Here is a 26,061-nt window from a genome sequence, read left to right as displayed (position 1 = left end):
TTTAGATTGACCTATTGAGTTAGCTAATGGCAAGAGCTGCTTTTCTGTTTACATGCTTGCTATTTGGAGGAGACACGGCATTCCGGACTTGAAACACTTACTGATGTAGTGACACTAACACAGTTACTGATGTAGAACTATTTTTCTGACTTCTGATTTAATATCCAAACCTGTCACTGATGAATTGATGCAACGTTGCATTTTTAAACGAAATGGCATGACAACATGCTGTATAAATGATGACACATTTTGTTTACATATTTTTTTTAAAGCCAGTCTTTGCAGATATTTTGTAATGAAGTGGAAAATTGATCACATTATGACTGCATACAGGGGAAGTGTAGTTCTATCTGAATTATAATCAGTGTTTGTTGAGTCACTTGGCTTTTACCATGAGCCCAGGCTGCGTATCAGCAGTGGCAGCAGTTAAATGATGTGTGGTAGTGCTGTGAGGGTGGCAGTGTGTCGAGTGTGAGCTCAGTGGGAGAGAAACTGGATTGCCACACACACACACACACTCACACTCGCACACTCATACAGTGCCTTCATATCTTTCAGTTCCTCTCATGACTCTCAAGCTCCCAGTAAAGACAGCTCACCGCCTTTGTCTCTGGGAAAATGGCAGGGTTCCGAATGAACTCTCCTCATGAATAGGATTTATCATGCAGCGTCACGTTCATGCACTCTTTCTCTCTCCCTTTCTCCTTCCCTATTCTGTGCTGCTTACTTCCTCAGTTTTTATTTCGTATATTCGCTCTGTCTCTTCCGTTCACTCCCATCATCATTCCCACTTTCCTTTTGCTTAATTTCACTTCACTGTCTCTCTTTTTGGGCTTCAGTCGACATTCTGAAAGCATTTTTAGTTTGAGGCAGTTCTGTAACATCCTGCAAGCTTAAAGTGTGCAACTTTTAGTAGAAGTAGACGCTAATTTAGCTCCTACTCTCTCACCTTCCTTGTCGTTCAGTTTCTGGGGTAAAACGAAAAGATAAAGCAGGGTCTGTGTCATAGGGGTGTTTTTGCAGGCTGAAAAAATGACACTACCCTCCAGACTCCAAACCCTAATTTTATACCTTTTCATTTTTCTCCAATATAGTTTTATAATTCAACCCTGATTCAACTCAACTGCATGAAGTGAACTAAACATGCAGTGTATTATGGGTTGCAGTTGTCAGGTTTGAGATACAAGCTGCTAAACTGACATAAGAGATATGGAGTGCTAGAGAAATATTTTAATGATATGTGGACCAAACAACAAAAAGGAATGAGGGATACAGTTCACAAAGTTACTGATGTTTTAAATTATTTATGGAGTTTAATTATTTTCTTAGCCCAGCTCATGTTTCTACATATTTTCTTTAGATAGCTGTGATTTGTCAGAGCACTTGCAGTTTCCATTTTTCTGTTTTAATTAAGTGCAGTGTCGGGCTGTGACTGTGGCGGATTTTTTCCGTTTTAATTTCCAAACTACTGCGATGAGCAGTGGTGGTCACTATATAATATGATATAATAATAATAATAATAATATTAAATTTTATAGGCTTATATTAAATAAAACCTAAACATAAAATATTTATAAAAATTAAATGAGGCTTTATTTTAGCACTTCCGTCAGCGAAACAAGTCAAATACAGCCTTGTTGTGTCGTATTGTTGCATTGAGAAACAGCCTGAGGCCGCTGTGGGATACGGTATTGTGATTGACCTGCAAAGAAGAAGTGGATAATAAAGAGCTGGATTGAAACACACGCACGTTTCCCTCTCGTTAGGCACGAATCCAAAATGGTCCCAGATCGCCGATGTAACATTTGGTTTCCCAACAAGATCCATCGCAGCGGCAGAACCTGAAGTGAAATAGCAGAATTCACCTCACTGGGTTTTGCAGCGCTCAAACAAACCCGTGCCAAATTAACAACAGACAACACCATATAAGGCGTTTGATTATGATTACGTAATTTGTTTCTGAATATAACATCTCCCGCTATATGGTACACTATAAATACAAATTAATATAGCAACTGTTATTATTACACTTGTATACAAAACGTTGTACTTTGTCATAGTGCCCACTCAAGCAGAAACATTGTGGCACTCCACCACCATGGTGACAAACTACCACCGCGGTGGTGCTGTTGTCATGGCCACCGTCACGGCCCTAGTGCAGTGAGAAACTGAGTCAAAACAAATGGCAAAGATGCCAGACGTAATTTATGAACAGGGGCTAAAATTTAGATCACCTATAGTGGGAACAGTGTTGCAGCAACACTATTCCCACTATAGGGAAATAAAAAAGATATTACACAGTATTCATGCATTAATAAGCTCAATTATATAATAAATTCAGTCAAATTTCTAACATTAACATTTTATAACAAACGTTGATGTTAACAAGCCCAATAATGTATTTGTATAATAAGCTTAAATATAGCCATTCCCTTTTCCCCTTATTTTTACCACTTCATACAGGGCTGTGAAGGGGGATCACCATCATGACTAAGAAGCAATCTGAGGTTGCTGTTTTGAGAATGAACTGCCAACCCTTTTTGTAACAAAAATGAAATTTGTGATGTAGGCTGTTTTTTTTTTCTTCTTTTTTTTTTTTTTCCTTTAAGCATATTCAATTATCAAGCATAATTTACCTACATTTGATTGATATTGCTAACTTTAATACACTAGAGGTGAGGCGATATGCTTCACCTCTAGTGAGTGGCCCAGCCCTTCATATATTTTTCTATATGTGGCCCTCAGTTAAAAGTTATGACACCCCTGGGCTAAATGATCAGGGGCTGTGTTCTCAAGGATTTTTTTTTGGGAATCCATCAATGAATGCACCACTACCATTAATTTCAAACAGAACAATGTGTTAGTGCAGACAGCGCACCAGTGCCTGCTAATGTGTAAAATTTTCACTGTTTTAAATCAAAAAAGTTCAGCAGAGTTGAACTTTTAATGGAATGTACTATAGCATGGCCATGCATCAGCCAAAAGGAGATCTGACAGTCATGCTGACGTTGAGGAGAAACTAATTGTGGTTGTTGGCTCACATCATGAGCTGTATGATCCAGTGCTAATAATATACACTATATGACCAAAAGTACTGTATGTGGACACCTGACCATCACACCCATATGTGGTGCACACAATAGTATAGGATGTTTTTGTACACTGTAGCTTTGTAGTTCTACTCATGTTGGATGCACATGAATCGAAGGGAGCTTTGGCTGAATGTGCATTATGATCATGTCACATGATGCGTCTAGGCCCAAATCTGTGGAAAATTGCGGTAATTTTGAAAAAATACAAGCTCCTCAGAGTTTTGCTGTTTGCTTGATTTTGTGTTCATTTCTACGATCGCAAATATCCTGGAGGGACTTTATAATTAATGTTGGGAAACATCTATGAAACAAGTTAGTTCCTGTTATATAATATCTGTAGACGTTAATGACATAAAATGCAGCGTAATATTCAAAATCCTTAGACTTGTCTGTGATCTACACATAGTCTTTAAAGTTACAGCTTTAATTCTGACTGTTACAAAGCCCTGACACTGGAGGTTCCTTCCAAAAAAATGTTAAAAATATGTCTCCTCACAGAACATTTGACCATATCGATGATAATAGGTTTTTCTTTGTTGCATAACAACATATTTTCATGCATTATTAGTCTTCGATTATATGGAGCCATTAAAGTCCACATGAATGATCTGTTACTATAGAAAGGATAACACATTTGAACAAATTTATATATTAATATAAACTTGTTAGAGCTGCTGTTATAGAAAATCTATCAATGCCTACTAACCAATCAGTTTCAAGAATTCACCAGTGCTGTGGTCCAATTCGTTTGATGGCAATTGCAAAAAGTCAAGTCAAATGGGTTTTTATTGTCGTTTCTATATAGCTCGTATTCACTGGAACAAAATGTTTTCGCCAGGACCATGGTGCAACACAGAACAGTATGCAAGACTACGTAAAGTGCAAATACACAACAGTGTGAGATGAATGTAGGATAATAAATACACAGAACAATAAGTACGCTGGACAGTAAATACACAGAACATGGGCTGTAAACTGTAAAATATGTGGCAGTGTAGCAGCAATAAGAAAAGCATTCCATAAAGTGTCTGATGCAGCTTTGTGAAGTGCGATGTGCCGTGGTATTGAGTCATGCTGGGTTAGGTGTTCGACTAGCCCAGGTGAGCATTGGGAGGCAGCAGAGTGTTGAGTAATCTGACTGTGTCAGAGAAGAAACTGCTGCAGAGGCTGCTGGTGGTGGCACGGATGTTCCGGTACCTTCTGCCAGAGGCAGGAGGGTGAAGAGTCCATGGGATAGGAGAGAGGGGTCGTCCGCGATACTGGTGGCTTTGCGGATTTAGCGGTCATTACAAGTGAACTCAAAGGTGGGAAGAGATGACCCCGATGATTCTGTTCTCACAATCCACTGCGGTTGAGACTGCGATTCCTGTACCACATGGTACAGCTGGTTAGAACGCTTTCTATTTTTCCTTGAAAAACGTAGCCTAGTAGGTGAGAAAGTGTCCATTATATACAGTCAAAGTATGTAAAAGAGAGGCAGAGCAAGTGAGAGTGCATATTTGGATATATTGAGGAGCATGCACTCATGCTGGTTGATCAGAAACCTTTTTAAATCTACATTTTTACATTACAGTTTCATTTATTAAACTGCAGTATTGGCCTCCAGCAGTGAACTTCATTTGTGAGTACAAGTGAAACTTCTCAGACCTTTTGAGTTCAAACTACATGTGTCGCATTAGATTACATATCTAGCAGAAAAGTGAAATGTGAAGCAACTTTGCACAGAGCTGGGATTCTCCACAGGCATGTAGTGCATGTTCAGTGTTGTTTTTGGCACTTCAGGGGACACATGCGTCTCTGCCAAGCAGATCAATAATATAAGAGCGTGTTTATGTCGGCAGGAGAGCAATTCCTGCAACACAACAGATCAGTCACAAGGCTAAGATGAAAAGCAGGGTAAACAGTGGAAAGCGTCAGGGATTAATAACCCAGAATCGAAACTTTCCTCTAATCCTGTATATACTTTATCTCTTTTGGGGAGGTCTGTCAGCATGTAATTGCCTCTGCTTAGGTTTGACTAGAGAAGATATGGAGACACCGTGCACTCCCTGTTCACTTGTTGTTGATGTTTATTTGCAGTAGGCGAGCATAGTTGTTCGTGTTAATTTACTATTTCACACATTTTTGCTTCAACAGATTTCTGTAGCTGTTTGTTAACACTTGGTTTATACATGCAGAAGTAGCATCAAGTGGGTGGCATCGTTTACATACTTGCCTGCATACTTGATGTACATCTGAGGGATTTAAGAAACATCTATTAGATAAAACTTTAAAGTCAAATCATCCCTGGGTGGTCACCCTATCACTGGAGGTTCACATGTTCAAATCCTTGTATGCTACAGCAATACATGAGAGCAAAATTGGTGGGAGGGATGGCATGCTTTCTCTCTCCTGTCAGTCACAGCGACACTAGCCAATCACGGGTGTCTATGAGCTCATGTATATGAAAGGGGGTAGATAGCACTTTCCTCCAAGTGTGTTACACTGCCTTGTGATGCAGCATGAGCAGAAGTCTGTGACAGGGAACTCAATAACTGTCTAGAACAATACATAAGTATATAATTTGATACACAGTGCTAGTTTGTTTAGTCAGATGGTGTTGCACTATGCGGATGCACTGTGTTAATTGCTGAGGCCATTGCAGAAGAAATCAAGATTAGTCAGACCAGGCGATGTTTGTCCAGTCATCCACAAACATGTAGCCTCGGATTCCTGTTCTTGGCTGACGAGAGGGAAACCTGATGTGGTCTTCTGTTGTTGAAGCCCATTTGTCTCAAGGTTCAGGTTTTTGTGTGTTCTGCTTTTCTGCTCACCACGGACATAAAGAATGGTTATTCTGGTATCTCCCCACGGGACTGTTGCTCACTGAACATTTTTTTGTTTTTCACACGTACACTCACACAGGATACAGATCGTCCTGGGTTCGGAATAGTTAATGTTCCATGCCGTCCTGTTTGGTGAAAAAGAATTAAATGTGGTTTGTAAAGGAAGGAAAATAAGACAAGCTGTCTGAAATCAAATCTACATCTAATTCTTAATTTTAGATTTTCTCACTATTACTGGAAAATCATAATGGATACACAGTGCTGTGGAAAAAGTATTTGCCCTTCTTCTTCTTCTTGATTTCTTCTGTTTTTGTGTACAGTATATCTCATACTAAATAGCTTTAGATCGTCAAATGAAACACAACATAAAACAAGGTTAACTGGAGTAAACACACAATACAGTTTGTATCTATATAGGGTTTTTTTTTTTTTTTTTTTTTTTTTATTGAAGCAAAAAAATTATCTAACACCGATCATGAATGTGGAAAAACTAATTTCTCCCTTAAACTTAAAATCTGGTTGCGCCACCTGTAACACCAATAACTGCCATCAGATGCTTCCGATAACTGGAGATCAGTCTTTCACTTACTTCTAGGACTTACTCCTATGCTTTGGATCATTGTCTTGCTGCATAATCCAGTTGCACTTGAGTTTCAACTTACAGACTGAAGACCGGACATTCTCCTTTAGGATTTTCTGGTAGAGATCAGAATTCATGTTTCCCTCAATTATTCCAAGTTTCCCAGGCCCTGAAGCAGCAAAGCATCCCCACACCATCACACTTCCACCACCATGCTTGACCGTAGGTATGATGTTCTTTTAGTGGAATTCTGTGTTTGGTTTACGCCAGATGTAACGGGACTCCTGTCTTCCAAACAGTTCCACTTTCGACTAATCAATCCACAGAACATTCTTCCAAAAGGTTTGAGGATCATCAGGGTGTGTTTTGGCAAAATTCAGACGGACCTTAATGTTCTTCTGGGTTAGCAGTGGTTTTCACCTCACCACACTTCCATGGATGCCATTTTTTGTCCAGTGTCTTTCTGATACTGGAGTCATGAAGAGTGACCTTTACTGATGCAAGAAAGGCCTGTAGTTACTTTGATGTTGTCCTCGGCTCTTTTGTGACCTGCTGGATGAATCATTGCTGTGCTCTTGGAGGAATTGTGGAAGGTCGGCCACTTCTGTGACGGTTCACTATTGTGATGAGTTTATCCATTTGGAGATAATGGCTCTCACTGTGGTTCTTTGGAGTCCCAGAGCCTTTGAAATAGCATTATAACCCTTCCCAGACTGATGTATTTCAATAACCTTCTTCCTCATCATTTCTGGAGTTTCTTTCTTTGGCATAGTATGTTACCGTTTAAGACTTTTTAACCAAAAGGTCTGTTGAAAAAGTTCTGTTTAAGTTTTGATTTGATTTGCAGTAATTAGACCTGGTTATGTCTACTCCAGTTGAATCCCATTATGAATGCAGTTTCATTTATTTGGGGAATTAGTAACTATGGGGGTAAATACATTTTCACACAGGCCAGGTTGGTACTATATAACTTTCCTGCTTCAGTAAATAACATTATCAATTAAAAACTATGTTTTTTTGTTTACCCAGGTTGCCTTTGTTTTATCTTACATTTTGTTTTAATTTCTGAAGCAATTTAATATCAGATGCACAAAAACAGAATAAATCAGGATGGGGCAAATACTTTTTCACAGCAGTGTAATTGAGTGTGTTTTCGTGTGGTGCCCTGGCTGCTGATTATTTATCTGCCCCAGCATTAGAGATTCTGCAGAAAACTTGATTCGGATCTTTTACTACGTTTAATTACATGCCTGTGTGATAAGTTTCCATTTAGTCTGACTTAACTGCGTTCGTGTGCGAATAAATCTGCTGCCTATCCCACTGATAATGAGAGCATCGCTGATAAGGATTAATAGAGTTCATCAGAAGTTTGCTGCTAAAACTGGCCATGACAGCAAGTGCTCTCACATCTTAATTCAGCTGATTGTGTGTATACATTGTATTAAGCCTCTGATTGTGTGGTTAAAATGCTATAAATGTCTTTAAGATGGCTGTAAATGTAAATCTCCCATTTATATTCTGTGTTAAACGAAGGGCCCATGTTTCTGCTCACTCACATGAATGGTTTCTTTTCATTTTTATGTTTCTTTGTAGATTTTAAATAATTTTTTTACATTCTCTTTGTTTGGCTCTGTTCTGTCAGTAAGTTGAATGTTTCCCTGATTTACTGTAGACTTGGAACTCTGCATATTGTACATAACATTTATAAAATAATGGCGTGTGATTGCATCAGTGGTGTGCTGGTATTAATAAAGCAGAAAGTGATGTGAGAAGGTTCTTCTTATTTTATTCTTATGTACTGTCTGAGTGTGGGTGTGGTGTGTGATAGGCACTCATTAATCTAGCTCATGGCCTTCATAAAACTTGTACTGTGGGTATTGCTATTCTGAGGAATGGAAAAACACACACACACACACACACACACACACACACACACACAATATTACTGCTCTCCTGTCCCTTTCAACACAATTATTTCTTAATTTCGAACAGTAACTCACTAGCATGCACGCACACACACACACCTGCATTATTGCTCTCCATAGTCATCCCCCTAAAGGCAAATGTGTTCTCTTTGCCTCATTTCCTGCTAAGTCACCGTCTGTGTTGTGTGTACTGTAATCAGACACCCTTTTATTTTATTACTTCACCTCTCATCCTTTCTGATCTGTGGCAGAGAAAAGTGTCTATTCTCTAATACGTTGCGTTTTTGTAAATACGTTTAAATAATTTGCCGCTTTTCTCCACCCTAAGTCCTTCATCAGTTGTGCAAGCAAAGCGCTTCATATTTCAACCTTAAGAATTGCTCGTTGTAAATTCTTGCTCAGATAATGAAAGGAGTTCATGACATATTCCTCATAAAATCACTATAAAACTAGATTGTTCTGTACCAGCCTGACGCATAGTCCAGTCCTAAGCATTGAATTCTTTTCAAACTTGACCGCAGACCAGCAAACTTCTGTGTGAACCACAGCTCTTCTGTTACAAACCTGACCAATATCATCTACAGACAGAATAAAACCTACATTTTTAATATAGTATTAATAAGACATTGTAGAAAAACCCGTCAAGCTGCACCAAAAAGGCAGTGAAGTCATTTTTAAATTCCACTTACTTTTGAGTTGGAGCAGGTTGGAACTTGCTCCTCTGTTTGAGCCACTGCTTTACTACTTACTTTACTACTATATTGTGTGATGTTGGATTTACTAAACCCCAAACTCATTGTGTTACAGTTGAAGATAGGCCTGTATTAACTGCAGTTATCTGGAGCTTCTGCTGGTCTGATTTTTGTCAGGCCAAGCTCTTCACCTTGAAGGTTGGATACTATTAGGGTACATGTCCACTATCAACTGAAAATCTCTCTACCTGTGCGGCACCAAACATTTAGAGAAGCTCAAATGTATGCAAATGAGCACAGCCACTTTATTTCATTTGGCCAATCAGACAAGGGCATCATGAAGGACTTGCAGTTAACTGTAACCAGATTATTAAAGACATTGTTAGATTGAGTGCCAGTAATTATTCCAATTGTCTCTCTCTCTCTCTCTCTCTCTCTCGCTCTCTCTCTCTCCCCCTTACTTGCTCTTTCTCTCTCTCAGGTCAGCAGGTGCTTGGGCTGGTGGAGAATCAGAGTGACTGGTATTTGGGGAACCTGTGGAAGAACCATCGACCATGGCCTGCTCTTGGTCGAGGCTTCAACACTGGTTAGTCAGATTGTAATTGTGTTTATATTGTTTGTGCATAGTGTAGGCATAGTGTTTGCTTAGTGTTGGCGTAGTGTCTATGTAGTTTACGCATAGTGTTGGTGTAGTGTAGGCGTGGTGTTTGCTTATTGTATGCATAGTGTTGCCATGGTTTGTGCATAGTGTTGCCGTGGTTTGCGCATAGTGTAGGCATAGTTTACACTTAGTGTAGGCATAGTGTTTGCGTAGTTTGCTGTAGTGTAGGCGTAGTGTTTGCGTAGTTTGCTGTAGTGTAGGCGTAGTGTTTGTGTAGCGTAGGCGTAGTGTTGGTGTAATTTGCGTAGTTTGCTGTAGTGTAGGCGTCGTGATTGCGTAGTTTTCTGTAGTGTTTGCGTAGTTTTCTGTAGTGTAGGCGTAGTGTTTGCGTAGTTTGCTGTAGTGTAGGGGTAGTGCTGGTGTAGTTTGCCGTAGTGTAGGCGTAGTGTTTGCGTAGTTTGCTGTAGTGTAGGCCTAGTGTTTGCGTAGCGTAGGTGTAGTGTTGGTGTAATTTGCGTAGTTTGCTGTAGTGTAGGCGTCGTGCTGGTGTAGTTTGCCGTAGTGTAGGCGTAGTGTTTGCGTAGTTTGCCGTAGTGTAGGCGTCGTGATTGCATAGTTTTCTGTAGTGTTTGCGTAGTTTGCTGTAGTGTAGGCGTAGTGTTTGCGTAGTGTAGGCGTAGTGTTGGTGTAATTTGCGTAGTTTGCTGTAGTGTAGGCGTTGTGATTGCGTAGTTTGCTGTAGTGTTTGCGTAGTTTGCTGTAGTGTAGGCCTAGTGTTTGCGTAGTTTGCTGTAGTGTAGGCGTAGTGTTTGCGTAGTTTGCTGTAGTGTAGGCCTAGTGTTTGCGTAGCGTAGGTGTAGTGTTGGTGTAATTTGCGTAGTTTGCTGTAGTGTAGGCGTAGTGTTTGCGTAGTTTGCCGTAGTGTAAGCGTAGTGCTGGTGTAGTTTGCCGTAGTGTTTGCGTAGTTTGCTGTAGTGTAGGCGTCGTGATTGCGTAGGTTGCTGTAGTGTTTGCGTAGTTTGCTGTACTGTAGGTGTAGTGTTGGTGTAGTTTGCCGTAGTGTAGGCGTAGTGTTTGCGTAGTTTGCTGTACTGTAGGCGTTGTGTTTGCGTAGTGTAGGCGTACTGTTTGCGTAGTGTAGGAGTAGGTTGGTGTAGTTTGCCGTAGTGTTTGCATAGTTTGCCGTAGTGTTGGAGAAGTGTAGGCGTAATGTTTGCGTAATTTTTGCAAAGTCTTTGTGTGATCAGTATATGCTTGTAATGGTCATTCGGACCCTTACAAGCATATACCTAAACAAAATGCTAATTGAACATTAGTTATCTGGCCAAGCTTTCACTGGTTTGACTCTCTAGGGGATGTGTCTGAACCACAGGGCTGTTTATTCCGCATTCCATTGTGCTGTCGAAGTCACATTGCTCTCTGTAGCCCTAGATGTGTTTTTGAATCCTGTGTTTTCCCCCTACTGGGTATAGTCTCATATCTGCAGCAGTGAACTTCCCAATCATGGTGCTGCTTAAACCCCTGTAGTGTATCCTTATTCGAGATAAAGAGAAAACCCAGAGCAGGAAGTGTGTGCTTGATTAATTTTGGATTTTTATTTACTGTACTATAAAGAATATCCTACTTTTTTATGTATTCTACTGAATGTTTTGTTATACCCCTAAATTTTATCTGTAGTATAAAATAACAATTACTTTCCATTGTTAATGGCCTGTGCTGCATGCATAACGGTTTGTCATATCATTCCTTTGTGGCACAAATCGATTTCATGCGGCGGTGCTTTGCTCCACCTGTTTTCTAATGTATTTGAGGTAAAAAAAAAAACTTATTTATTTATTTATTTATTTTGCTTGTGAAAATTTGCTTGTGTGAACTGTGTGAAAGAAATTCCCTTTACACACTCTGCTAAAGGAGCATGATGAAAAGTCTGCTTGATCGAGTACCTAAAGAATTAGATTAGATTCGATCTCCGGAATAGGTTTCTTTGCTTCCGTTACATTTTCCCTTAAGTCCTTTTCCTCTGCAAGACCAAAGAGGCTTTAACAGTGTTGCTATTAGAGCTGTAGAGCATTGCATTCACTTCATATTGACTCTGGTACCGAAGACACGCAGCACAAGTCCTTTGGGTTTATAATGTAGATATAAACCATAGATTCCAAACGCTTCAACATTTCATTGTGAGGTTTCTGCAGTAGCAGGACTTGCGAAAGAATGTATTAAAGCTGTTGAATTTAGCGGCCAGGTTGCCTGCAGCTTTCCTTCAGTAATTGTTCTGCAGCTCCTGAGCAGATGGTATAAAAGTCAGTTAAGTGTAAAACGTTAGTGTGTTAAGCTCTTTCCCTGAGGGAAGACACAAACAGAACTCGTAAGTGTTTTTCAGAATTCTGCCAGTTATCTTCTGTAGTAGTTGTGTGTCTCGTGGAAAAGGAACTGTAGAGAAATTATTGCTTTTTTTCATGTTTTTTGGCATTAAATCAAAATGATGCATTTCAAGTCCTTAGAGGAAAACTCCACCCTGAACTTGCATATTCATCTTTAAACTTCACTTCAGTGTCATTCAAGATTTATTTTATGATGAAATTCTGAGGGGTTCTTTTTTTACATTTAAACTTCTTTCATTGACATGTTTCTTTTGGTTAATAGTTTCCTACATTACCCACAATGCCGTTTGACTGCCTGCTGATTGCGGTGCCAGTGGAATTTAGCCCTTGCTTCAACTCTACCATGAGAGTAATGCAGCAGCATTTTAGTCCTTTATTCTGTCGAGCTCAATCACCTCCTCATCTGTACACTCTGCTCCAGCAGATAAAGCTCGGAAGAGTCAACTTCACACTCGTCATATCATAGATCAGTATCTAGCTGAGCTGAGGCTCTGCCACCATATAGCTGTAGTTTTCTCGGAGTCTCGAGTTTGCTCTCTCCATTACTTCTCCGTTGGATTTCTCATTAACATGATGTTGAACATTGCTGGAAAATGGTGTCAGAAAAGACTCTCTTACTCTTTTGTTTCTAGGATTGTGTATGAGGTTCTTGCCATTTTTCTCCTGTTGAACACCATTATAACTGTGCCAACGACATCTCCCTGTGATGTTAGCATGGCACAACTGCTAACTCCTAAAAGGAATCGCTCAACACATCACACATATGCCAATCAAAAAAGATTAAATGAGTTTCAAGGTGGACTTTTCCTTCAAGACTGTTACGTTAAGAGTAAACATCACTGTATGAAGCCTTATCTCAAACATAGTTCAAGTGTATAATGTTGGTATGTTATGAATCCCTGTATCTCCTGTGCACTTGCGGTTAGTTAACCATGAAATGATTCCATGATTCATTCGATCCAACACGATTGCTGCCACTCCAGAGAAATGGCATAACCCTCATTACTCTTCCATCGCATTATTCACTCGTCTGTCACACCACGTTCAGCAACACATCCATTCTGCTTAAAGTAATCAGACGCTCATCAGCACATGATGAGGGCCTCCTAATGTGACTTTTTACTAAGCATGTGGCTGGCAGCTGACTGATGGCACGTTAATGCTTGGCTTTATGGGGTGATGGCATTATCAAGGTCATAATTATTGAAAGGGCATTGTTTGTGGCTCATCATAGTAATGTATATGGCCTCATCAAATGGCTGTGTATGGGTTTGTGTGCTACAGGTGTGATTCTCCTGCTGTTGGATCGTTTGAGGAAGCTCAGATGGGAGCAGATGTGGAGACTGACAGCAGAGAGAGAGCTGATGAGCATGCTGTCTACATCGTTAGCAGATCAGGTACAGGCACATTATTCTTGATCAGTGTTTCAGATATCGGTACGGCAGTGTTACGCACTAATATTAATGGTAAATATTTAAAGGCGCCTTTGTAGTCTTTAGAGCCCTCTGCTGCTTGCAGTGTGAATTACAATCACAACAAACACGGAGCAAGCTGTTGTTCTCCCCCAAACACATCTGCTTTGCAGAAACTGCATATGCTGTGTGAGTTACATTTGAAGGAAAAGAGTCAGAACTGAGCATCTGTGCATCAATGCGACTCGAATATTAATTTCAGCTTCTTGCATATAAAGCAGTATAAAGCCTCAGCTCGCCTCATCTCTCTGAGCCCTTGCAGTTAGGAGCTACTAAATCGTGTGCCAATATTACAAAGCACTTTTCTAAGGTAGTCCTTTGATGATATGATTATCAGTTCTAGAATCACTTTCGAAATACCAAATGATATATACACCGATCAGCCATAACATTAAAACCACCTGCCTTATATTGTGTAGGCAACTCTTGTGCCACCAAAACAGCTCTGACCCGCTGTGCTGCTTCCAACACATCAACTTCGAGAACGGTTCACTTGCTGCCTAACATATCCCACCCCTTTACAGGTGCATTGATTAATGTTTTGGCTGATCGGTGTATATTTATATTATTGATGTTTATATCATTTTTAGAGATGTACGGATACTAAATTTCTCAGCCGATACTGATAACCGATTATTATCGCGTGATAACGGCCGATGCCGATACCGATAGTTTGGTGGTTGAAACTCAAACGCTGAAACTCCCGCTTCACTGTTGCTGCATCCGGAGTAAAATTTTAGCAGTGCAGAGATTACAAACTGCAGTTTTGTCGTCATTTCCACACATGAGACATCATCTTTATACACAATCGATGTGTTTTTCCTTTTGACTGACAGGACTGACATCGGATGTAATTAAACTATCGGCTGATGGCCCATTGCGTGAAAAATTTCCTTTATCAGCTGATACCGATTATTGCTCGATACATCGGTGTATCGCCAATAATTTTGTTTATATGTTTATATTAATGCACTCGTTCTAATATGTGATCATTTCTATAGTAACGGTCCATTCATAGGGACTTACACAGGGGAGGATTCTTTGCATAATCTATGCAAAGGTTAATAATAAATGGATTAAAATATGTTGTTATTTAAGAAATGTATGATTTTCTGTAAGGAGACAATTAAATAACATTTATGGAAGGAGTCGCAGGTGTCAGCACTTTGTAACCATAATTTTTCCACAACGGGAGCCTTCCATCCATCCACAACACATCCATCCATCCATTTTCTGCATCGCTTATCCTATACAGCAGCGGTCCCCAACCTTTTTTGCGCCACATACCGGTTTAATATCAGACAATATTTTCACGGACCGGCCTTTACGGTGTGGTGGGTAAATAAAACAAAATAAAATGATACGACCGGCATAAAAACTGGGGTATTTTTTAAATATAATAATCAACGTGTATTTAGTGGCAGGAAGGATCAATTCTTCACCAATAGTGAATGGCTTCTTAGCCTTAGCAATATGGTTAGCCACCAAAGTATGATGCTCTCAGTGCACTCGCATTTGTTGATGTGGTGGCCCTCAGTAATTGCTTCTGTCCTTCTTGTTCACACTTTTTTCTTTCAAAATACTCAAAAGGCTTGTCTATTAATACAGGGTGCTTGGTCTCCAAGTGGCGAAGCAGTTTTGAAGGCTTCATTGCCTCATTAGGGAGCCGGTTGCCACATATTATGCAGAGCGGGCTTGGTGCGTGGAAATCACCTGTCACGATAAAACCATATTTCAAGTTGGACTCCTGGTATTGTCTGTTAAATGCAGCTTTCTTTTTCTTGGAAGTCGTAGGCTCTTCTTCTGTCTCCTCACTGGGCCTTTTCCCCTTCGCAAAGAAACTTTCCAGAGACGTTTGTTTTTTACTCATTTTGCTAGCTTATGGGTTTATTTTTAGCAGTAACGTATCACGTGACCGAGACAAGCGTCTTGACATGCGTCAAGAGTGAGTCATAGACGGATGTAACGGAGAGAATCCGGTGATTTTTTTCTAAATAAAACATCGTTCAGACTCGGATAATAAATAAAAACGGAAATAATGTACGTTATTTATTCTTTCTGTGTGGCCCAGTATCAAATGACCCACAGACTGGTACTGGCCCAGGGGTTGGGGACGCCTGCTATACAGGGTCACGGGGGAGACTGTAGCCTTTCCCAGGGAACTCGGGGCACAAGGTAGGGGACACCTTGGACACATTCACATACTACAGACAATTTGGAAATGCCAATCAGCCTAAAACACACGTCTTTGAACTGGGGAGGAAACCAGAATACCCGGAGAAAACCCCTGAAGCACGGGGAGAACGTGTAAACTCCATGCACACAGGGCGGAGGCAGGATTTGAACCCCCAACCCTGGAGGTGCGAGGCAAACATGCTAACCTCTAAGCCAGTGTGCCCCCCTGCATAACATGTCGTTCATTAATAAATTAAGTATTGTAATTGTCGGCAAATCGCTGTGGAATGAGGAATAAAACATTTTGGGATGCTATTATTGGAAAATAATCCACCTGGTATTGGGCCATATCACGCCACCATGTCGTGGATTATTTTCCTGTTGTGGTTTATGCCTTACTTTAAAGTTATACATTTTCATTAAAAAGACTCAGTACAGTTTTAAGGTAAGCTGATGGATATGATATTCACTTAAACATAAAAGAAAACTGCAAAGCTTTCTTTGCATGGCACCTTCTTTAACAACACACTGAGGCTGAGTGCCACTTGACCTACTGCATGTTCAGTTTCAACAGCACTGTGTCTGATCGACAGTACAATCCATCCAAATGTTTTTTCAACTATGCCACACTTCAAACAGTTAACTAGTTAGCTTCAAAGTATCTCTCTGCCTCTATATTCTCCTACACAATCAATCCCCAGACTTAAGGGTTTGTTTTTTCTTTATCCTCCATGCTTAGGGTAAGATCTTTGTTCTCCTCCTCAAAGCTTCCTGCCTCCTTTCTTCCTCCCTCCCTCTCCCTCTCTCTCTCTCTCTCTCTCTCTCTCTCTCTCTCTCTCTCTCTCTCAATGTCTCTCTGTCTCTGTCTGAAATGCCATCTTTAAGCACCTCGTGAGGGTTTTTAAGAGCATGAGAGGCTTAAGAACCTGGCGGGAGATAAACTGTTCATGTCCTTCAGCCATTGATGTATAGCTCTTGCTGTACTCGCTATCTCCTCTTATGCCATTCCTCCTCATTCTGTGACGCCTGTTTATGATGATTCTGCTGCAACTGACCTCAGCACAGCATGAAAGCCCTTTCTGAGAAGACATTCAAGCACATCTTGGCCAGTCCAGTTTCAGAACGGAACTGAATATACTTGGATGTATTTAGTTATCACCTGCCTCACTGTTGACTTCACTATTGAAGTCACAATGGCTTGTTAGGTCCTTGATCTGTGTCTCTCGCAGGATGCAGGAATAAGACCGAACAAACAACATTGTCTGCATTCATTGGAGAGGCTTCTTGGCTGATCATAATAGTGTACAATAGTACATGCAGTCATGTGAAAAAACAAGTACATCCCATGGAAATTGTTGGTTTTTCTGACATATTTGGACAAGCAAACATTTGGTCATCTTTGAAACAGTGCCTATCTGCTAAATGAATAAATGTAATAAAGGTGATGCACTCTATCAATTGACATTTTGTGGTAACAGATCAGTCACATAGGAAAAAATATGTACACCGCTACATTTATCACACCTTCAAATCCATAAAATTAGAATCAGGTGATGAAGATTAAGTGCCAGTGATTAGAACCTGCTTAGGAGTGCAGGTGGAACCTGTCTTATTTAGACCCCTCTCACATCTAGTGTCTGGTGTTCACTTTGCTATTGAGGTGTGTGGTGGCATCATGCCAAAATCTAAAGAGTTCTGTAGGGCCTTCAGAAAAAAGGTTGTGGATGCCTAGGAGTCTGGCAAGGAATTTTAAAAAATCTCCAAATTATTTGAAATGCATCATTCCACTGTAAGGAAAATCATCTACAATGGGCACAGATTTCAAAAGACTGCCAATTAGTCCAGGACTGTCTGTGCCAGCACGTTCAGCTCAAGAGCAGACCGTCTGATGTGAAAATAAATCTACAAGAACCCCAAAATTTCATCACAGGATCTGCTAGTAAGTCTTGCAGCTGTTGGTGTCAAAGTGCATGCATCTACAATCAGAAAGAGATTGCACAAATTTGACCTGCATGGGAGGTGTACCAGGAAAAAGACTTTGCAAGACTACAGTTTGCAAATGAGTATACAGGCAAAGAGCAGGCCTTTTGGAATAATGTGCTCTGGACAGACGAATCAAAGATAGAGTTGTTTGGCCACAGTAACAGCAGATATGTTTGGTACAGACCAAAGACAGCTTTTCAGGAGAAGCACCTCATACCAACTGTGAAACACGGTGGTGGAAATGTTATGGATTGGGATTGCTTTGCCACCTCAGGGACTGGACAGCTTGCATTCATTCATTCATCTATGAACTCTGAGTGCTTGATGATAATGTGAGGCCGTCTGTCCAAAGGTTGAAGTTGAACTAAATGTGGACCTTTCAACAGGATAATGATCCTAAGCACACTAGCAAATCCACCAAGGAATGGCTCAAAAAGATGAATCCCTTTGAAATGAGCAGTACATGCAAGAAAACCCTCAAACATCTTGCAACTGAAAGAATATTGCATGGTAGAGTGGTCAAAAATCCCAGCAAACCAGTGTCAGACACTTGTGGACAATTATGCAGAACGCCTACAAGAAGTTGTTTCTGCTAAAGGGCTTCTAAATACCAGCTTCTGAGGACAAGGGTGTACTTTCTTTTCCACAGAAGAATATCACATCTATTGATATTTCGGTTGAATAAATGATTGAAATAACACATTTTCCTTGTGGTTTTGTAGTACATCAACCTCATTAATAGGCACTGTTTCAAACATGATCAAATGTTTGCTTGTCCAAATATGTCAAAAGAGTCAGCAATTAAAAGTTTTTCACATTACTGTATTTGTTTTCATGATGTGTCGATTAGAATTTCTTCTAAAACAGCTGCATCAGTCTTAAAAGAAATAGAACAAGTAAGGACCACACTGTTATGCGAAAATAATACACGCCACTATCTTTGCATAACAGCACAGTCCTGGTTTGCTACTGCAAACAGTGCACATCCCTGTTCTTAACAGATCGCTGTTCTTTAAATAAATAAATATTTTCCTTAATAAATAAGTGACCAAGTATAATATTTTTGTCTCATTTGTTTAATTTGGTTCTCTTTATCTACTTTGAGGACTTGTGTGAAACTCTGATTTTGTTTAGGTCGTATTTATGCAGAAATACAGAAAATTCTATATACCACAGCAATTTGCCAACAATTTGTTCAATTTATTTATTTATATTTATTAATGAATGGCTCCGCATGCTTTTAACTGTATAAAGTTGCATTTATTGTTGTGGAACGTCTACAAGACAAGTCGGTTCCCACTCTCACCTGAGTTAAAGCAGGTACAAACAACTGTTCCTTCAACAGCCTCTCTTCTTTTTTTTCTTTTTTTTTTTCTTTTGAATTAATAACACAAAAATGCAGCTTGTCATGTGATTGAGAAACTGGAAAGCATAAACTCCTCTGTCCTGAAGTCTTACCCATGGCGGTAAACTTACTGAGCATTACAAAGCGCTGCCATTTGAGACACTTTCCATAAATGTGAAATAAATCTCTCGTAACAGAAAACTTCACTATATCAACAATTATACAATTTTTTTTTTTTTTTAAACACCTCGTTTTTTTTATCCATTTATTTTTAGCCTTATACAGTGAGGGGAAAAGGGTATTTGATCCCCTGCTGATTTTGTACGTTTGCCCACTGACAAAGAAATGATCAGTCTATAATTTTAATGGTAGATTTATTTGAACAGTGAGAGACAGAATAACAACAAAAAAATCCAGAAAAACGCATGTCAAAAATTTTATAAATTAATTTGCATTTTAATAGGGAAATAAGTATTTGACCCCCTCTGCAAAACATGACTTAGTACTTGGTGGCAAAACCCTTGTTGGCAATCACAGAGGTCAGACGTTTCTTGTAGTTGGCCACCAGGTTTGCACACATCTCAGGAGGGGTTTTGTCCCACTCCTCTTTGCAGATCTTCTCCAAGCGATTAAGGTTTCGAGGCTGACGTTTGGCAACTCGAACCTTCAGCTCCCTCCACAGATTTTCTATGGGATTAAGGTCTGGTGACTGGCTAGACCACTCCAGGACCTTAATGTGCTACTTCTTGAGCCACTCCTTTGTTGCCTTGGCCGTGTGTTTTGGGTCATTGTCATGCTGGAATACCCATCCACGACCCATTTTCAATGCCCTGGCTGAGCGAAGGAGGTTCTCACCCAAGATTTCACGGTACAAGGCCCCGTCCATCGTCCCTTTGATGCGGTGAAGTTGTCCTGTCCCCTTAGCAGAAAAAATACCCCAAAGCATAATGTTTCCGCCTCCATGTTTGACGGTGAGGATGGTGTTCTTGGGGTCATAGGCGGCATTCCTCCTCCTCCAAACACGGTGAGTTGAGTTGATGCCAAAGAGCTCCATTTTGGTCTCATCTGACCTCAACACTTTCACCCAGTTGGCCTCTGAATCATTCAGATGTTCATTGGCAAACTTCAGACGGGCATGTATATGTGCTTTCTTGAGCAGGGGGACCTTGCGCACGCTGCAGGATTTCATTCCTTCACGGCATAGTGTGTTACCAATTGTTTTCTTGGTGACTATGGTCCCAGCTGCCTTGAGATCATTGACGAGATCCTCCCGTGTAGTTCTGGGCTGATTCCTCACTGTTCTCATGATCAATGCAACTCCACGAGGTGAGATCTTGCATGGAGCCCCAGGCCGAGGGAGATTGACAGTTCTTTTGTGTTTCTTCCATTTGCAAATAATCGCACCAACTGTTGTCACCTTCTCACCAAGCTGCTTGGCAATGGTCTTGTAGCCCATTCCAGACTTGTGTAGGTCTACAGTCTTGTCCCTGACATCCTTGGAGAGCTCTTTGGTCTTGGCCATGGTGGAGAGTTTGGAATCTGATTGCTTGATTGCTTCTGTGGACAGGTGTCTTTTATACAGGTAACAAACTGATATTAGGAGCACTCCCTTTAAGAGTGCGCTCCTAATCTCAGCTCGTTACCCGTATAAAAGTCACCTGGGAGCCAGAAATCTTTCTGATTGAGAGGGGGTCAAATACTTATTTCCCTCATTAAAATGCAAATCAATTTATAACATTTTTGACATGCGTTTTTCTGGATTTTCTTGTTGTTATTCTGTCTCTCACTGTTCAAATAAATCTACCATTAAAATTATAGAATGATCATTTCTTTGGCAAACGTACAAAATCAGCAGGGGATCAAATACTTTTTTCCCTCATTGTATTATGTGGATTGTCCAGCATGCAAGTCCATGTGAATGAGCTGTTACTATAGAAACAATAACATATTAGAATGCGTGCATTAATGTAAACCTGTTGTTTACCTTACAGTCAGAACTACTATCAGAGCTGATGTTATAGAAAAATAATGCACTCCTTCTGATAAAGAATTCAGTGATGCGGTATAATACTTAATTACTGACATTAGACAAAATAAGATTCAAAAATCCATCCATCTTCTATACCGCTTATCGTAGATTCAAAAATGTGTTGGAATTTTTAACATACAGTATTATCAGCGCCTGTACAGCAAGTGGCTCAGCCAGCATTCACGAGCTAACCATGCCATCAGTAACATAATTACATTTACTTTACATTTACAGCACATTTTATTCTGGAGCAAAGTACAGAAGTGCTTTGTAGTCTCCACTGAACAACTTCTACTCACTCTAGTACATACAGACCAGTGTCCAGAAACATCATTAAGCTAAAACCCTGTTAGAGAGGAAAAATGTCATTGGTTTTTAACTGTATATGGTTTTGATCCATTGAGTTCTGGACTGTGGGTCTAGCACGCTTACGCTTTGCCGCTCTGCTTACCGAGGCATAACAGAAATATGCCTAAAATTAATTATAGAAGTCTTTTAGGAATGCTTTGAATTCATTCTGATATTTCATAAATAAGTTTGAATCGCGCAAATGACTGTTTAGTGTATTGAATTGCTCTTAATTTTCAGACATCTCTGTTTGAAGTCAAATTGAAAACCAACGAAACATGAATCTAAATGATTTACTGTAACAGCCCTAAATACTATTTATTTCACAGTAATAGCTTTTACAAACAAACTTTTTCCCTTTCTTTCGCTCAGCTGAATGTAATAACTGCAGTCATTTTAACCTCCTTATCATGGCAGCGTGGTTTTAAATGTGAGAATGTAATACTTTCTAAACATGATGGAGCAGTTAATCCAGTTAATTTGCTTTTTATGTGTCGTGAGTATGAGGCAAGAGAGCTGCAAGGTGTGTTTGTAGCTGAGGTAAAGGAATGTGAGATGTAGTTCTTGTGCTTTGCAGGACATCTTTAACGCTGTGATCAAACAGAACCCCTTCCTGGTGCACCAGCTGCCCTGCTTCTGGAACGTCCAGCTGTCTGATCACACACGCTCTGAGAAGTGCTACAGAGACGTGTCCGACCTCAAGGTGAGACCGAAAACATAGCGAGACTCTAGAGCTAGTACATATGTACCGGAGAAAATAAAAGCTCACGTCAAGCTGATGAGGGAGGGGCAGTTAACACGAGTCTGTGCTGGTGTATCTAAGATTTTTCTCCTGCCGACTGTGACCATCTGCTCTCATAGTCCATGTGTGTGGTCTGTGTGTGTGTGTGAGACTACAGTGACATTAAAGGAGTGACTTCCTGGTACCGTCTCCTCTGTCCTAATGACTGCTGCCATGTGGCACTTAAACTCACCTTTTCATTACCCACATAACAATGATTGGCTCCTTACGACTCCTTAATATAGCAACAGCACACTTTGTTTTTGACGACCAGATTGAGTCTGGCTTCTGACTGGTGTAATAGTATAAGCACTTGCACCAGCAATAAAGGGCAAATCTGGATGATGCCACAGGCATCCACGACCAGGACTCCAAGACAGAATAATTAGCCCTGCTTTCTGATTGATTGTCTTCCTATCTCCCTTGTCAATCACAGTCGCACTAACCACCTGCAGGTGTGAAGACAGAACAGGGATGTTAAATGTTCCTACAAGTTTGTTTTCTGTCATTTGGAAAGATGTTTTGGCGAGCATTTTGGGGAGCGTTCTGGCGAGACGTTTCAGTGGAGAGATGTGTTGGACTTTACTCTCCGAAACGGGAAGCTGCAGTTAGGAGAAATACATTGTAAAAAAAACCATAAATAAATAACATCTATATTTACAGCAATGTCAGTGTAATGCAGAAGTTCTGGTACTGTAGCTGTAAATACAGCACGGTGCAGATAAAAGTGTCATATGGCACAGTAGGACATGTTAAAAATGTTAATGTAAATTTTCCTGTTATTCTTTTATTATCATATATGTCCAGGTGATCCACTGGAACTCTCCTAAGAAACTGCGGGTGAAGAACAAGCATGTGGAGTTTTTCAGGAACCTTTATCTGACCTTCCTGGAGTACGATGGCAACCTGCTGAGGAGGGAGCTCTTCGGCTGTCCAAGTGAAACTGACCACAATAGTGAGAATGTAGGTACAAACAAAATAAACAATACACACAGAGTACACGACACTAAGCAAAAAAAAAATCCCTGAGGTGGATGGGCCTGTGCCCACTGCCTTCAGATTGCAGTTCTTGTATGACAGAAGAGGAACCCGATGTACTCTTCCGCTGCTGTACACCATCCACCGTCAGTTTTGATGTGTAGTGCATTCTGAGATGCTTTTCTGCTTACCATGGTTGTAAAAAGTGGTTCCTGCCAGCTCAAACCAGTCTGGCTATTCTCCTCCGATTGCTTTCATCAACACCATTTCCACCCACAGAACAACTGCTAACTGAATTTTTTTTAATTTTTCCTCACCTTTAACTCTAGAGACTGTGTGAAAATCCCAGGAGATCAGCAGTTTCTGAAATGCTCAAACCAGCCCATCTGGCACCAACATCCATGCCATGACCCTAAAATTGACTCTCCCTCATATGAGCACTTGAAAAGTTATTTATCAGTAATCTGACGGAGATTACGACTCCATGTCACTTAAAATAATCATACAACTAGTATAATCAGCAAAAGGTCCGAAACTTTCGGCGAAATTGTACATTGCTGCATGGCAACAGTGTGCAGTAGAGGATTAACAGAGCATTTTGAAAAGTGAAAATCGGGCAAAAACAAAATTTTGAGATTCAGTTCTCATGAGAGACACCAGAAGGAATAAAGGAGTTATCCAGACCATTCTGTTTTCTCCTTGTGAGAGAGCAGTGAGGATGAGTAAGTTAGCTATCCTCCCCACTCCACTCCTGCACACTGAGATCATATGTTTAAGTCGACTGATTCAATATAAAGAAAGAAAAAAATTCATAGGATACAGTGAGAGGTCAGATGATTGAGTGACTTGCGCTCTCTCTCTCTCTCTCTCTCTCTCTCTCTGTGTCTGCTCTGTTCCTCTCCCTCACTCTCTGTATCATGTGATGACAGATGCCTCTGTGGGTGAGGAACACAGATGGGTCTTTCATATGACTGTGTGCATGCTCATTCTGAGCCATTCTCTTTCCTCATAGCAAGAACAGCAGGTGCTCTTTATAATGAGACACTATTTGTAAGACACATTCTGTGGAAGGATCACAGGAGTATGCTATAGATTATGTGGCTACATTACCCTGTTTATAAGACCCACAGCATTCACTGATGTAGTGTGAGGAAAAGGACCTTCAAGGAAATCAGTGAAGGCCTCAGGATTTTTTGGAGCTAAAAATCTTTTATAAATAAATAAAGGGGGAAGAAAGGCACCACGAATGCAGCACAAGGCTTTATATCATTGGCCACCCTAGAACTGATTAGCCGTTGTGTAGTCTGAATTGTGGGAAACATTATTCCATCATGTCACAATTTTTTATGATCATGCAGTTCCTGACCAGTTGTTCAGAAATTAGTCTGTCCATTCATTTTGGGGAACGTGAGGGGATGCAGTGTGTCTGGTTAAAAAGATGTTGAATCTATTCTAATTCAGTCATACATACAATGCAATATTGAAATGAGAATAGTGTGAAACATTGAACGTGTCAGTCAGTTGCAGTGGTCACCAACCCTCTTCTTGGAGAGCCACCTTCCTGCAAGTTTCATCTCCAACCAAAATGTAACACATCTGTTTTAGTTGATCAAGAACTTCTTAAGGTAGTGATTAGATGGTCAGGTGGGCACAATTACAGTTGGAGATAGATCTCCAGGAACATGGTTGATGACCACTTTAGCATTTGCACATTTAGATTCTCTGGCATTATCTCTCACCTTGGTCACGCCAGTCAAAATGTTTTGGATCTGCCACTGCTCATTAGCTAGTTACAGTCTGGTTTTTCCATTCCCACACAGCGTTAGAGTTTCCCTTATTGAGCATGGCACTTATCACTGATTTTAACTAAGTTGATTTAACATGAGAGAATCAGCCATCTGCCGTGGCGTTGGCTTAGTCCACCATCTGGCTGGGATTTCCTAATGGATATAATAAATTCTTTTCATAATTGTCTGTCAATGCATCATTGCTCTAAGCAAGGGCTAGTCAGTCGTGTGTGAATTTCAAACCTTTTAAAAATATTTACATGGAATAATAAATTGCTAGTTTGTTTTGGTCTAATACACTCTGAATATGACCAAGGAACATGTCTATGTTTACCCTCATTAAAAATGTCTCTAATGAACATACATGAATATGCAGTGTGGAATACTTCCATGCCCTGACGTTCTAGCAGATTAGATTTCAATGTCCGAATCTTTATTTGCATTATTGTGTTCATTTACCAGCTGCCAAACCTGTCCAATTAGACCAGAAAAATCACATTTGCTATCTTTTAATCTCCGATGTCATTGGACCAAATTTGACCCAAACACCAATCTGTTCTATTCACTATTTTAAAATACTGATTTTGGGACCAGGGACACTTGAAGGATTGGTAATGGAGGGTAAACTGTGCAGGTTCGATCTACTATAATCATAAAATGATTCATCACTGAATTGTCAGAGTTGAATTCTTTATATTATAGATTTTCGATATATTTTTAAATTGCATCATTTTTTTCATTATTTTTTAGTTCCACTTTGAAATGCAGTGTTTACCCAAGCATTTAATGTGGTTTTATTCTTTTCTACTAGATTTTGTTTTGTATCATTTTAGTTCTGAAAGTTGTGGAGCTATTTTTGTGTTTGATCTTTAAAGACAAATACACACCGCTCATTGCGTAACATCACTGACAATGAAACATTGGATTCATTGTATAATATACAACAGTTAGTTCCAGTCCACCAATTTGATTGGACGTGTGGCGTTTCAAGAGTGCTTATATTTAGTATAAAAGCACTGGGACTTTCGCTGTGTGTATCACTCCGCACATCTGCAAAATTGGAATAA

General features: G+C 40.1%; 1 protein-coding gene across 2 annotated transcripts in view; it reads left to right on the top strand.

Moving 5' to 3' along the window:
• Positions 1–26,061, top strand: part of large1 (LARGE xylosyl- and glucuronyltransferase 1) — an 83,651-nt gene that overhangs the window by 42,722 nt on the left and 14,868 nt on the right. For both annotated transcript variants that reach the window (XM_017494741.3, XM_017494742.3), the window contains exons 7-10: positions 9,596–9,700; positions 13,381–13,493; positions 22,026–22,151; positions 23,037–23,192. In XM_017494741.3, the coding sequence (XP_017350230.1) occupies positions 9,596–9,700; positions 13,381–13,493; positions 22,026–22,151; positions 23,037–23,192 (500 nt within the window). The remainder of the gene's footprint in view (positions 1–9,595; positions 9,701–13,380; positions 13,494–22,025; positions 22,152–23,036; positions 23,193–26,061) is intronic.

The sequence above is a fragment of the Ictalurus punctatus genome, chromosome 19 (genome assembly GCF_001660625.3).
Source record: "Ictalurus punctatus breed USDA103 chromosome 19, Coco_2.0, whole genome shotgun sequence".
NCBI classification, from domain to species: domain Eukaryota; kingdom Metazoa; phylum Chordata; class Actinopteri; order Siluriformes; family Ictaluridae; genus Ictalurus; species Ictalurus punctatus.
Note: the sequence above shows the minus strand (reverse complement) of the source record. Positions and strands in the feature narration are given on the sequence as shown.